Source organism: Hippoglossus stenolepis, chromosome 5, assembly GCF_022539355.2.
Source record: "Hippoglossus stenolepis isolate QCI-W04-F060 chromosome 5, HSTE1.2, whole genome shotgun sequence".
NCBI lineage: Eukaryota > Metazoa > Chordata > Actinopteri > Pleuronectiformes > Pleuronectidae > Hippoglossus > Hippoglossus stenolepis.
This window is the reverse complement of record NC_061487.1, coordinates 19,498,636-19,514,783: the sequence shown is the minus strand read 5'-3', so window position 1 is coordinate 19,514,783 and position 16,148 is coordinate 19,498,636. Positions and strand designations below refer to the sequence as shown.

The following is a 16,148-nucleotide window of genomic DNA, read 5'->3' as shown; positions in this document are numbered from 1 at the left end:
TAAACATAACTATTTAACTGTGAAATTTTCTACACTAACTTGTACTGTGTCTTAAGTATACGTTTTTAGATTTTCTTAAGAAACTATAAGCAAGGTAGGTGAAAGCGTATAATGAAATGTTAATATGACATTTTACTAGCAGTTCGCTAATACATTTGCTAAATATGTCCCTTGATGCTGAACCTGTGGACATATTTTTAGCAAAAGCTAAACTGTTCGACCTTTCCAGTGCGCCTGCATATGATTAGGCACTAATTAAGTGTCCCATTTAGAAACAGCTGGTTGTCAACATAACAAGTCAAATGTCAACTAATGAAGAAGGAAAGTCTAGTCTCCATTCTCGAAGGACTGTCAGTAAATTCTGACTGTCACGTGTGAGTATTTGAGAGGGCTCAGTGTTAGGCAGTGTTAAGGCAACCTATTAATTTACTACTTTAACTATTCTTGTTAAAACAGGAACACACTGATCAGTCACAATATTAAAACACGGTTCTTGTCATTCCCACTTTGCATACTGATGTTCAATATCATTTAATCTGTACTTAAAAATTCTCATTCAAATCAATATTTAAATTTTGATGGCAGCAGGTGGTAGCTGCGGGGGGGGGGAGCTATTTCACTGAGCAAATTTCAGTCAATGACAATGACACAGCTGGTTAATTTGAAAATATGAAATTTAAATAAATTAGAAAAGTAAGAATGATCAGCAAAATAAAGTAAAATAAGGATAAAAAGTTCATGTTTCTCAATTAATTTACAGAAAATGATTCCTTATTTAAGGAATGGTTTTAAGGTATTTACAGTGAAATTATCATTACATCACCCGAGACAAAAACATGAATGTTTAAATATTTTAACGTTTCTCGCTCATTTAATAAGAAATTCAAAGAGCAGATGTTGTGATACAATGGGGAGAGCTATGGGACTAAGAACTTTGCTTTTCAGCACCATGGACAGAGCTATGCAACACACTACTTACCCAGCCGAGGGTCAAACTGCCTCATCTGAACTTCTTCCACACAGTCTGCTGGAAACCAGCCTGTCCTTCCTTTGACCGTGCCCTCCCAGAATCCTCCTTCTCCGATACTCAGCACTGACAGACAGAGTAAAAGAATGGGAGGGAGTTAATTCACTCAAATGTTGTCATAAAATAAACCTAGCTGCTTTCAAGGTGAACCTTTGGATCAACCTTGTGGATCCAAAAGAGTCTTGGAGAAAAGACAAAAAAGGACAAAGGGCCATTAAAGTAGCAGAAGGAGGTGTTAAGGTTTTTATGATCCAGGTTCATAAATAAAAGAAGAATGTGCAGTCAGGGAGAGGGAAGGTGACAAGAGTGAGGGAGAGTGAAAGATTCAATTTTATAAATACAGAAACACAAAGTTCACTGATACAAGGCAGGTGAAAGTAGTATTGGTCTGGAACTAATTTACCTTTCTGAAGCACTTGAGGAATAAGGTTAAATTCTTTCATTTAATAATTTGAAGACAGAGATATAAAGTCAAGAGAATGTACTAATGGGAGAAGGGAAATTATGAAAAACAGAAAGTAGAAGTATTGCCTCCACCAAACGGTCCAGTTGCAGTTCACATCCATGTTTGTCCAGACATATAATATATGTAGTGCAGAGAAATTCAATAAAAGGTGCAGTATTAAGTGTTTGTTTGGCAAAATGAAACAAATCACTAACATTACAACCACCAAAATCTGTAACTCTGAGTCGATGAGAAGAAATTCCTTTGAGGTGTTCCCGAGATATCATGTTCACGAGAACAGGCAGGAGGTTTGGACGAAAGGATGTACAAACCAAAAACATAACGCCTTTCCCCCCCACAGCTGTTGGCTGTATGAAGGATAAAAAAGAGGTAGAAAAGGGCTGAAGGGAAGAGACATTTCCTCTAAGATTATTAGAGATGAATGTAGAGTTGATATTGATCTTCCCTGCTGGACTGCCAGCGTGCTCACACTATTATACCAACACAAAAACACACACTCCTCAGATATCACCAGCTGGAACTGAAGCCTTGCTTGAGCAAGCCCCTCTTCTAAACCGGTTGCTAGGATACGGCAGTATGATGTTGCAGCCTGCTAAATGATGTCGTCTACTTCCTCCAAACTACATTCTACTCTGGGATGGGGAAATGTCACAGTGATGTAACCTGGAGGACTACAAGGAGCAAGCAGCTGGACTTCATCTTGTGACACAATACCATCCATTCACATGGTTCCTTGCTGTAGAACACATTGTTTTGTCCAGGACTTGCTGCTCTTTGCCCCATATCCTACTTCACCTAAAAGTTAAGTCCATCTACCTCCTGTTCAGAGACACTCATATAGAAATAGGCCACAGCAGCAGAGCGTGTTTCTTTACCTCTGCCTTGGAGATGATGTTTTCAACTGTGTGTGTTTGTTTGTTGTTAGCAGGATTACAAAAAAATTACTCGGTACATGGTAAGAACCCACGTTCATAAACATTAGTTTATGAGTGTGGGTTCTTAAACTGATGTTTATGAGTGTGTAATATTTGGTGCGGATCAAAAAATAAATTCAAATCTAGTGACTTCAAATGTTTAATAAGGGGACTCTTGGGCCTTGGAGATATGGACTCTAGTTACAATGTGTGACCAGTCATTTTTAAATGAACCCTAAAACATTAATTTCACAACATAGATTTTGTCCTGGCTTCTTCTCTCTTAGCATATTATATAATTAAAGCCTAAATGTTGGGCCTAAGTAAAACATTTACATTTAAAATCACAATATTTACTTGCAAACCGAGCTAACAACTAGAAAGCTCAGCCAGGCTGAACATATAGTCCACTAGCTTAGATGGGGGTGTTTGAGAGGCGAGTACGACTGTTTATTGACTCGCAGCAGTAAAAAAAACATGACACTCAGCACCCAGAGGATACGTGAACTGATCCCTCTCTGATCTCAGCTTAACTCAACTTTACCCTGCCTGTCTCCTGAGAACACACCGTCTTTTTCCCCCATTATTCTTTTTACTATTGTCGTCTTTAACTATATACAACTTTTCCGTCTCTGTGTTTCTGAATGATTTATTTGTCTCTGTCAGTGGCTGTGTTCTGTTTCCCAATTGACAGAAATGAAAGAAAAGGTGAGACCTCTGATTGAGCTTCTAGGCTCACCTCGATCTCGTCCCTCACGTCTAATCAATTTCTGGTCCCTGACACTATTATCCAACAAAATGGACAGAATTGACCATTGAGTATCTATTTTACAATCTACGATATACAGTATACATACATCTGTTCATCATGGAGGTTATTCCACATACACATACATATGTTCATACAAATATCCTCTCTAGTTGAGTTCATATCTCCACAAAGACCCAACAGTCCCCTATGAACCACATTCAAATGTACTAGATCCAGAGAAATTAGCACCAAATTACAGAAACACACATATCACTCTCCTAAACATACCGGATTTTTTCATCAAGCTCCATGAATTAAATTGAGAAATGTGGATAATCTTGCCATTTAACAGGAAGTGAGAAGAAATTCATTGATCCACTCCCAGATCTGGATCAGAACCAAACCTTTTTTTCTGACCCATACCACATGCTTCCCCTAAATTTCATGGTTATCCATCCAAAGGTTTTTGCCTATTCGTGCAAACAAACAAAGAACTGAGATGAAAACATAACCTCCTTGACAAAGGTAACTGATTGCTTCTCAGTAAAGTTCAGAAAAGGTAAATCTCTCTCTCTCTTTCTCACACACATGAACAAGCACACACAGAAGTATTTTAAAACATGTTTAATAATCTTCACAAGGCCGTCAGCAATTGAGAGCACAGGCTGCATAAACAGAAAGAAAAATTTACGTTGTAAACAAATCTTCCTGCAACACTCTTAAGAAGTTCTCAATCAAAATAGCTAAGGTTGAAATTTTGGCTAAATTACAGTGTTAAGTTATATCATATATTTAAAATAAATCTGTTTGTGAAGGTCAAATACTACGATTCTCACAGTTATTGGCTCTACATTATATCTGGCACAAACTACACAACAGCCACTAACTACGATTCTCACAGTTATTGGCTCTACATTATATCTGGCACAAACTACACAACAGCCACACACACTCCATTATAGTCTACACAGCAAAAACGCATTCACATGCAGTATGTCCGTGAGTCCCCTGCTGCACGAGTAGTCTATATACCTTACACTGCTACTCTGTTTTGGTGCTTGCCAGCACTGTGTTGGCATGACAACTGTCCCTGTGATGAATCAGATGTGGGCTCACAGGAGCCAAGTGGCAGGAAGGAACTCAAACAGTGCATGTCAGTGCACTTAGGAGGATTTACAATATGTGCGCCATGATGATGTTTTTTTCCAAGCAGACCACTTTGGGACCACTGCCATGTGGACAGCTACAGTAATAGATTGTAGTGGAAAAAGATCTAAGAAGTTGTTGAAAAGTTTATGGCAACAGTAATGTCTCAAGAGGAACTAGAAGCCTCATGGTTGTGAATGTGAAATCTCATTGACAAGGAGAATTTGTGAGGAAATTACCTGCTGCAGAGCTGCGAACACCCGACAAAGCAAAATTGTTCTAAAGTGTCAGTTTCTCTAAAAGAAAGAAGGACTAGTGATATTGCTCAGGATATTGGGGAGAAAAAAGAACAAGGAACGTTCACCTTTTCTCTCTCAACCGCGAAGACACAGCGTAAAATACCACCCAACTAGTCATTTTTATAAATGGGATTACTGCCAAGTTTCACTTGATGAGGCACAAATGGCAAGCAAGCAATAGGCCAAATGGCACTCCCAAATATGAGGATTTGTTTGAGGAAGTTGTTTTGGCTAAAACCAGCTACCACCTTACATCAGATGCCTCACAAGGGAGAAGCAGCTCAATAATTGAGTTTGGCCAATAAAGTATATTTTAAAATCTGCATTTCCCTCCTTGATAGGGAAAAGGTTGCCCACCTCTGATGTAGTTGGATCCTGGTATTTGATGAGGGTGTTCTAGATTCAAAAGAGTAGAATTCTGATTGAGAAGGAAAGCTAAAGTCTGTTAAAATTGAAGGTGCAAGTACCTGATATTGACACAGAAAGGTTATTTAAAAATTTATATTTTTTAAACTACATTTCTGAGTTTTGGAAAATAGGAGAGGAGCTCAAAAAACGAGGTCAAAATGAAGAATGCAGTTATATCTTTAATGGATGCCTCCTGGACAGATATTTACGATGAGATGTACAGCTTTCCGTTTGGAAAATAAATATACCAATCTGCAGTAGGCAGGAGTCAATTTCATGCATATCATGGAGATAAAACGTTTTTAAAAAGAGTTGCTTCCATGCAAAACAATAAACCTCATTTTCCCCCTCTCTGTTCCCTCTATAGAGATTTATCGGGGCTTGACTAAACAGCAGTTCACCACATAAAGCAATCAACACCTCAGCTGGACATCAGATTTTCTTTCTGCTGCACAATCAGGCCTATTTCAACTGAGTCACTAAGCACAGACCTACCACACTGATTCATAATCACCTCCACAGGCAAACAAAAGGCACACCATATGTTTACATGTGTTTATACACACACACACCTGCATGCACAAACACACCATTGCATGTTTGTTTATGCATTGAACAGCCAGCTTATCATTTGTATGAAAGCAGGAGCATACTTGATAAATTGGCATCTCCTTTAGTAATTGACAGTTTTTGTATTTTCCGCACACTGACATCCACCAACATGTAAACACATTTTTATCATTAACAATTAAACCCGAACTGCTCCAGTCTACTGTAGATCAACACCCTGTATCTTCTCTGACTCTGTCTAACCTACTCTATTGTAAGACCTCACAGAAATTCACAGCACGTTCCCACAGTAGACTCTACATCATCCCACTGGGCCATTAAAGGGAAATTCTCAGGCTATATATAAATAACATACAAAAAAGCATGAAACTGTAACCAGAGAGGAGAAAAGGATAATAGAGAGACATAACATGGAACAAAGGGAGAGAGTGTGACGGAAAGCGTCTTGCATTCAGCAATGAAAAAGAGACGAGAGCCAACTGAAGAGACACAAGCTGACACAGGAAGAGAGCTGGGCTTTGACAAGTGCCTAGTTATTCATGACTGTCCAAGAAGTCTGCTGTCTTGTGAAAAGTCTGGTACAGTATTGTTCTCTTTCTCCCCCTCTCAGAGTGTGTTTGTGTGTGTGTGTGTAAGAGTGTGTGCGTGTGCAGGCGCACGGTACTCCTGAGTTTTGCCCTTGGTTAAGTCAGTCACGACTCCTGGTTTAAAAATAGCATCAGTGAGGATGCAGAACTATTTATACCCTTCACACACCCTGCCTGCAAGCTTCAATGCATCTGTGCTCGAGAGCGTGAGTGTGTGTGTGAGTGAGACGGCCGATTCAGCTCATTTTAATTCTTACTTTGCTTCTCTCTGCTTTGAGCTGAGTCATTCATTTTCTTCTTCCTCCTCCCACCGTCTTTGTTTCTCACTCAAACAGGATGAGGGTAACTTCCATGAATGAATGAGTGACAGCTCACACAACACACACACACGCTCAGTTTCATTTTATTAGGTACACCAGCCTAATGCAGTCAAATACAGCAGTTATATACCTTCATGAAGAATGTTTACTTTTGGTGAAACTATAATGAGTTGATTTGACTGGATGTTTACATCAGAGACAGTTTTGCATTTTACACAGTAGTGTATTATTTAGCCTAACATTATGGATTTGATTAAGGTGGATAAAATAAATGCCCATGTCAAAATAAGACTGCAGTTCTGCAGCAACACAGACAAAATCCTCCAAAATGATCATACAGTTGACTTAACAACTCTTTTAAACAGTTTCATCAACAACTGAAAACAGAATTACAACATTCATGAAGGTAGGATTTATTGCAGGACTGTTGTTTTAGACTTCATCATCTTTAGCTTGGTGTTCCTGAGTTTATTTTTTCACAGGTAACAGTGCGTCACACTCCTGTACGCTGCAGAAACAGAAAATAAAAGATGCAGCTGTGCTGAGAGAGGCTGATGGCGTTCTGCCACTGATGCACTCACACTGATTCAAACAGAGAAGCCACGGAGGACTTGCCAAACCAAAATACAGCTTGATTTCCATAAAATGCCATGGTAGGACTTTTGCTCAGTGGATTTGCTGTAAAAAACACAGGAACACTGTGCACTTCTGATGGTACTATTAGTAAATCATGTAATGGAGGTGACTACTTAGTTCGCCTATTAATTCTCAACTGCTGAAGCAAGTGTGCTGCTTCATGGTAAAATTATGTTCAGATGTTCCCCTTTTCTCTCTAGGTGCTGCGTTGAATTCTTAATGGCTTTTCAAAAAAATATGTCACTCGCCTTTTCATTTTCTACATCTCCACTTAACTGTGGTCTTCAGGCATACATAAATTTGGGCAGTTTCATATCCAACTGTATATGTTCCTCAGCTACACACATTCCCCATTCTGCTGCTGCTCCCTGCTGTTCACTCAATGCCCAGTGCTCTGCTTCTCAGTTTCCTATGTGTTTCTTTAGTGCAATGAGTAATTAAACACTATAGTGTAGAGATGCTAGCGTATATTAGGCCTGGAGTTAAAAATAATAAAGATAAATATTAAGGTTATTTCTGATTCTAAATGATCGTGCAAATATGAATACCTCAGTGTGAGCCCACCTGTGGTCCTGACCTCTGGGTCAGCTCCATTGTGGGGATTGCACTTTTCTCTGTTAAACGTTATCATGTTTTCCTCTAAATAAACCATGTGTCTTTTTGCATTCCATGTACATAAAGTGGAATATAATGTGAAAGATGGTCTTTACGGTTTGGTTTTTCTGAATAAAGACAATATATTACTCCGCCTATATAGCTATGTGAGTGTATGTGCATTAGCATGTAACAAAGTGTTTGAAGAGGAGTGTGGAGAGGATTCCAATAACCAAAGTAGAGCTGTTATTAGATTTGGATCTGTGCACTCTTTATTAAACCTTGGTTCAATTCAGTGTCGTAGGCAGAGCGAGTGAGCTGCATCTTTATGAAACAAGAGGGACACAACATGCCCCCCACCCGACATCCACACACAAGGAAGAGAAAGGGGGATGACTACAGCTCTGCAGCAGTGATGTTCATGATTAGTTATAATATATGAATCAAAGAATATATGCACGGCTGAGCCCAGCCACCCAACAGAAATGGCTCATTTCACTGGCATCTATCCACATTCTCATTCCTTCTGTCACTACTCAAAGCTCATGACCAACTGAGGGCCAGAGTGTAGATCTACTGGTAAATTGAAAACTTTGCCTTCTGGCTCAGCTTCCTCTTTACCAAAACAGCCTGGTACAGAGCCTGCATTACTGCTGATGCTGCATAAATCTCCATCCATCTCCCGCATGATTGTCCCCTCACTTGTGGAAAACACCCTGAGACACTTAAACTACTTAAGGCAGCAATCCCAACCCAGAGATTGCAATCCACATTTTTACAGCAAAAAAACACAGCTTCAACCTTGGGGGCTCTGACTCTCATCCCTACTGCATTCCCCTCTTGCTGCCTGCTGAAGCCAATATAACCAGATCATCTGCAAAAAGAAGGGACACAATTGTCTGGGAACCAAACCAGGCACTCTCATCAACCTAGCAGTGTCTAGAAATCCTGTCTATGGAAATACAATAGAATTGGTGACAAGGGGCAACCTCGAGTCCAAGATGGTCCATGGCAACGGCCTTGGTATCCTCAACTCTGTTGTTCCCTGATAATTGGAGATGAATTTCGGACATTGGAGGACGCTTTTCTGGAGGCAGGCCAAGAACTCAAAACATTGTTTTTCAGACATATGGTAAAACCAGACTCTGACATTAAAATAACGAACATGCAAATGGACAAAATATGGGCACTTTGATGAAAAAGATGGAGGTGGACATGGAATAGAAGCAGAGGTGGTTGATAATTCAGAAGGTGATGTGGAAAAAGGGTGAGTGGACCCCAGAGTATATAGAAGAGTGAATGAAGTAGAGAGCCAATAAATAAGACGGAAGAGGGACAGTCACACCGCTCTGAGTCAAATATGTGCTGTGGTTTGATGTGTGTTCGTCCTTACAGGACTTATTTTGCCTGTAAGAGGACAAGGGAGTGGTGCAGTCTCTGGCTCATCAGTATTCGAGAGAAGAGAGAGAGAGAGAGAGAGAGAGAGAGAGAGAGAGAGAGAGACGGAGAGAGAGACGGGAGAGAGAGAGATGGAGAGAGAGAGAGAGAGAGAGAGAGAGAGAGAGAGAGAGAGAGAGAGAGAGAGAGAGAGAGAGAGAGAGTAAAAGAAATGGAATAGTCAAATTTAAGAAAAAAACAGCTTTTTTGTGAATGACAGTCAAGTCAGAAGAGGGAGGAGAGGAAGAGGGAGGAGAGGAAGAGAGCTACAGAAAAAAGATAAAGCAAGGAGGGTGGGAGTGATGTAAATTATAGTGGGAGGGAGGAGGAGGAGGAGGGGGGAGTGGAGGAAAACTCCAAGGCTGACTCAGAGGGATCCCTCTTCTCTTCTCTCTGGGCTCCAGGGGAGCTACATGACATTCTCCTTTCATTTCATTGCTTTTTATTGCATCTCTCTTCTATTTATTCTTCTGTATCAATCCTTAAGTGGAGACAAAAATAAAACAGGCAACCCAATAGTTAAACTCTGTCTTGGCTCCAGTTTATTTTCTTACTCCAGGGCAAAATCACAGTTAATGCATACAAATAGAGGCAAACTGTATTAAATATAATGTAAAACGTGCATGAACACACATGTGCGTCATCATACACTGATATGATATGAGATAAGTTCCACTATTACCTAGTACAGGGACTCGCAAAGAACAAGAACAAATATTGGAGTCGTTCATCAGATACAGGTGATTGATTAGCTGTAGACCAAACATTGATTGTCCTTTGATTGTAAATAGATTAGTGAATGTTTTTCGTCGACTCATTAATCACACAATCGTTATATTTACTCGTCAGAGTGACATATAAATGATTGTGTTTATACTGTAATAAATTAACAGGTTTTTAGCAGCTGACCAGCTCAGATTCACACAAGACTTTATTCTATATTATTACAAATATAAAATACCTGCTGCTGACTGAAACTGCACATATACTGCACTGGAGAGCTGGGTGTGTGAGTAGTCATTGAACTCGAGGACATTAATAACAACGCTACTAAGGCATAGTCCATTCTTGTTTAGTTTTTAATTTCAAACAGGATTCTGCCTGTATTTGGACAAGGTCGAGACTCAAGCTTTTTCCAAACATGTTAAAAGCTACTCTTCCTGACACCAATGACTAAGGACATGACCTTTACACGTGCATGTTCACACCCCCGACTGCAAAGTAGGTTGTCACTGTGCAGGACAGAAAATGCCTGTTGCTAACAACCATCTGGAGTCATTCAGTCCATTCAGCTCTGTCCTCACCTTCAAACAGTGTGTGTCACATTGTACATGATAGAGTGATTGTAAGTCAAAAGCATATCAGTGTTACTGTTGAATATGTATTTGCGTCAGTCAGTGTTTGTGAAGCAGTGTTCCTGTTCATGTTTATTCATAAACTGATTAACTCTGCAACTGCTGTTTCTGCCGTGTTTGTAATTAGCATTTTGTGTGAGGCTACATCTCAGTAAATTAGATGTATGTTAGTCGAGCATGGGTTTTAATTTTAGATAATCCTGCATGGCACGTCCATGTTTGGAATGCACAATGAAAAAAAAGAGTAATAGGAGGACAGGTGGTATGTTCAGCAGGGGTGGGCTAGGTGTGTGGGCGGGACTTTACATCCCGCTGCTACTCTGATTGGACAGCTACAAGGTTAGCTGTGACATCAATGTCCTTGCCTTAGGCTCATGACCCTGTCCAATATCAATAATAGCCTCACACACACACTTACATACACACACAGGTGTTTCTATACTTGTAAGGACAATCATTGACATAACGCCCAAGACCCTCACCCTTGCAGTAATTTGTTAGAGATACAAGCTGAGCTGAAGAAACCACCAACTCAATCTACAATTCAATTGTTTGAAAGACAGTGGATAAGACTGTGGCAGTAAATCTCTTAGATTAGGGCCTGTCATGTCTCGTGATTTTCTCCGTCCTTAACGTCTCTGCTGAACTTTGTCATCTTCACCACTCTGCATTCCTTCCTGGCTCAATAAGTATTAAGATTACTCCTCTGAACTGAGTAAAACTATGCAGTAAATGTGCAGTAAAAATTTAAAGAAATCAAACAAAAAAACGAAATCTATCTGACATCTCAAACTTACTGGAGATCTTGTACAGATAATTCTACTTTAGTTAATGTCCGTCACCTTTTCATTTTCTACATCTCCATTTAACTGTGGTTAGTTAACAGAAGGGGAAATATACTAATATGACAAATAAAGAGCAGTGGATAATTAAAAGGCTTGGGTAATACGTTCTTAACTGTAAATATGTAAACTGAACATCGTATTATCACACATGTTGACCTCATCTGTGCTGCAGAATGTTGTGCATTCTAATTCTGCTACAGGAAAAGGAGCCTTGTTGAACCAATCACAATCCTGGGATTTCATAGACAGTACTCCTGCAGAACAGAGTCAGGGGGAACTTGGGTTGGCGGAACATTTGCATGTAGAGAGTCATGCACTGTCATTAAAATACCTAATTTCGTCAAAGAAAAATGGCACAAAAAGCAGTACAAAATGAATGTCGACCGTGTAATTGCTCAATTCAACTATTCCTCAAAAGTTGCAATTTTCAGCATGTCGGTAGCTAGCACAGAGGTTGCTAGCTCATTGTTTCCTGGAGCAAAGAGGCTTTTAACCAACCGAAAGCGGGAAAACAGAATGTCACCTAAAATTGGCACCCGATGGCAGGCTTACACCCACAGTCTACATCTGGTGAGTCACACAAATAGACAGAACATGTCGGTTTTCTCAGCCTACTTGCTTTTCATTATTGATGGTTGGAAAGTTTTGGCACTAATTCGAAGTGAATGGACAGGCTACGAGACAGAGAGTGAAATCATTCCACAAGGTTACAAACAGCTGTTTCTACAAGCCTCCCCGCTCCCACAGAGTGGAAGAGTTTTGCTCAGCACATAGGGTGGTCCACACAATCATGTTGGCTGTTGGAAAAGATCATGCACATCAAACAAACCTTTGAAGTTGTGAAAGTCCTCACAGCTATGATGTCAAACACAAATTTGTCCACACAACCATAGAAAGACATTTGTGTAAACACACACACACAGAGCTTGGCACATTATGAATGACCAATGAGTGAAATCTGCCAATAACTGACTAGCCTCAGGTTCTATACTGTGATAACAATTTCCCCTGGGTATCATGGGACACGGACACACGGACACGCGGGCGGGCACGCGGGCACGCACACACACACACACACACCTGAATATCATTGCGGTCTCTCAGGCTTTTCAACTGTGGGCTGATGTGCATGGGAACACAGTGCTTTTGAAGTGTAATGCATTTCATTCACTTCTCCTGTGGTTGCATTTTTTCCACATCTATAGTTAAAACATTTAGTTTCTAACCCGTTATAAATTCTAATTTCTCTGTACAAATTACATTAATATGCTTTTGGGAAATAGCTCACAAATATGTTTAAAAGGTTTTCCATCATTATTTCATATTTCTATCTTGGGGACACATCACACAAGTAAGTGTGACCTATTCAGTCTCTGGAAATAAAAATCTTGGTTATCATAGGAATTGTGTGACTCTTGGTTCACTTAATTATCTCAAATGATAACAGCAAACATTGCTTTTCACATTTTCTGGCAGCAGAAGAAGTGATAATCTGACAGAATACTGTACTTATGAATAGATCTGACCATTGTCACAGTTACTATTCGTTTGATGAGCCACTACTGCTGCAGTCTTGTAGTTGCGCTCTGGCTTCCACATGCAAAAGAGCACACATCGAAAGATCAGCAGGGGTTCGTTTTAGAAACACTCAAGTGCATAGAAATTACCACAAACATGTGATAGCTTTGCTTTTAACTGCTATCATACTGCAGTCAAATTAAATGCTTAAAATCAACTGACATAAATGTCTCAATTAAGTGTAAGTAAATTATGGGAAGATGCATAGAAAATACTGCATAAATTATCAAAAAGTAACAAATCTGTTGCCTCATGAAAACATAAATGGATATTGTCTGTGTGTATGTGTACATAATCTAAAGAAAGACCGAAAGAGAGAGAAGGAGAGAAAGAGAGAAAGAGAGATAGAGAGATAGAGCGAGAAAGACAGTTCTTCCATATGTGACTTGGATATTAGGACAGCTGGTTGTTGAATACTTGACGGATGCTGTTTATCTAACTTGTGGGAGGCAATTACTTACAATGTGCTGCACAAAGACAAACACACACAGGCAGACATCAACATACACAAATTTGCACACAAGCAGGCACCACATACACACAATAATAAGAGAGCAGCTCATGGAACACTTCAAGCCCCTACCAGACAGACAGGACGTCTAATTAATTCTTCCTAAGCTCACTGTGGGAAGTTAACAGTGATATTTAGTCTAAATTCAACACTTAGCACACAGGCTCTCTTCCAAGCTGATCTGCATGCGAAACATAAAGAGAAAATGAAGGGAATTTTCTAATAATCATGGACAAAAATATGCAGGGAAAGAAATATTGTCACCGAGAACCAAATGGATGTGTTGATACTCAATAAAGGCACAGTTTAATTATTTTATATTTCAGTCTTCAAACTAGTCAGCGCTGAGTTGCACTTTGCACCTGTTGCTTGGTAACAAAACAGATGCATAAGCATTTTCTGTCTTAACAATAGCAAGCCTTGTAGTGAAAATATTATGTATTGTGCTCCGTTTCATTTAAACAATCTACTGGCGCTTGGCCTTGTTCAAAAACACACGCACACATCAATGAACATATGTAGCTATTGTGAGAGAGAAAATGTGCACAGGAAGAGAAGCATACATTCAGACAATGGTTTGAACAGAAAGCTTTTCAGACATTTAGTAAACCAATATTAGTAAATGGCTGAGCTATACTGTGTGTGTTCCCAGAGATCATAACAGCAGTAAAAGCTGCTTTCTAGGTCTGTGTAAAGATAGACCTGGAGTAATCCATTAAAACCAAGTATATTTATGTGTGTTTGTGTCAGTATAGCTGGTCCAGGTATCCTCCAGTGCCCATAGCAGCGTTAATATTCTGCACACACTGGGTTCGGCCAAACCCCATTAATCATGTTTGTGAATGTCTAATCTCAACGTTACTTGCGCTGGTTTCATTTTCATGGCTGTCTGCAAGATTTATAATGGCGTTTGGAGAAGGTGGATGTGTGTGTGTGTGTGTGTGCAATAATACACTGTTATGGAGGCATGTTCTTAAATGTGTCACCTTGTTGAAGAGAAGAATATCCTGAATATGCAGTTAAAGCTCCTTGAGAGGGGGCAGCATGTCGACACACATCTGTTTCTTTGGACGCGTTTGTGTTCCTTTGTGTGTTGTGGCTATATCTGCGAATGTGTTGTTTTCTATGTGCGGCTCTAAATGTGTTAGGTTACAGTGGTGTGTGTCCTTGTTTGTTACCATGGTGACAATAAATGGCCTTTTAAAAGATGTCCATCCAGATGATGAGATCAGATTACATCAATGAAGAGAAAGAGCAGAACACAGGGGTGACTGTAGAAGTGGGATGCAAGGGGGTGGGCCCCATGGACCTGTTAATGGAGTGTACCAAAGTGATCATCTCTCACACACGCAGTTCATTCAGCTATCCTTGTTAGGACACTGCATTGACTTTCACTCATAGGGAACAGCCTAATCAAAACCTTATCCCTAATTGTTACCGTGACCAGCTCACGCCTAAACCAAACCTTAACCTAACCTTACACAGGACCTCAGAACTGAGGTTTTGCCTCATTAGGACTGAGCTTAGTTTCCCGTTAGGTCTATTGGTCGTGACAAGATCAGCATTTATACTAGAAAACGTCCTAAAGAGGTAACAAAAACGAGTACACACATGCCCCACGATACCAAATGCATAATAGTTTTGTGGTCCAGTGGCAGCGAGTGAGTGGATGAGCGAGAAGGGAAAAACATACCTGAAAGTTTGCTTAAAGAGCTGGATGTGGATGACGCTGCTAAAGAGCGAACAGCAGGGCTGTTTGTCTAGACGAAGGCTGTCTGGAGACATTGGGCCTTATTCACTGTTCACTATTCAATATCTTTTAAGAATTTTCCTTAATTTGTTCTTCAGAAGTTTTCTAAGAAAAACTACAGATTTGTTTGCATTTGTCTTCTTATATTGATGAACACCATGTGTTTGTAAGTTGAAAGCACGTGTCAGTATTTCCTAATTAGCCCAGGTAAAGGCCCTGCCAATGCCCATATAAGGGCATGAGACTGAAAAAAGCATTTAAGAAGCCAGGAATGATAGAACAAAAATCTAAAGACGGCGCCGCACCGGAATCAAACTTTAAAAAGAGTTATTATATTTCTTAGTTTAGTAGTGAACATAAAATACCACATAAGCGATACATGGAATGCAGCTGCACGTTAAGTGAAAAGCTGTATTGGGAGAAAGTTGCATAATTGAAGTCAAATAAAAAGTTTGATCTAAGATTTGAAGTCAAAGTAAATCTCGTCGAACACAGAAGAGAGAGGGGAAGGGAAAAGGAAGGTGCAGAGTTTTCTGAGCGGGAGCAGCACATCATTGGAAACTCAGCACTGCAGGTGAATCCTCAGCTGAGCATCTGTGGATACTCGACCTGAGCCTGACGGAAACCACCGGGACTGGGCATGCTGGGCCATCTTCAGTCAAAATAATTTGAATAATATACGGGTTCAGGTCCACTTGTTCGACACAGGGAGCACTGCATCCACAGACCTGGTGATGTGAGGTTGCATCTCCTGAGCCACCTCACGTCTCAGATCAGAATTAAGAGTGTGCGTAGATTCTGTCCTTACATAAGAACATAGCCCAGATAAAACATTGGTGAATGTCAGAATCTTTGGAAAAACTGTACCTGGGTTTTAAGAAGAAATATCTTCTTAACAACAGTTGGTGCATGAGGCCCATTGATCTCAGACAGCAGAGCAATAGACTGACAATC

The 16,148-nt window shown here is 40.0% G+C and overlaps 1 protein-coding gene across 6 annotated transcripts in view; it reads right to left on the bottom strand.

The window, feature by feature from the left end:
• Positions 1-16,148, bottom strand: part of shank3a (SH3 and multiple ankyrin repeat domains 3a) — a 150,712-nt gene that overhangs the window by 37,852 nt on the left and 96,712 nt on the right. For all 6 annotated transcript variants that reach the window (XM_047339979.1, XM_047339980.1, XM_035157511.2 and 3 more), the window contains one exon: positions 980-1,093. In XM_047339979.1, coding sequence (XP_047195935.1) covers positions 980-1,093 — 114 coding nt within the window. The remainder of the gene's footprint in view (positions 1-979; positions 1,094-16,148) is intronic.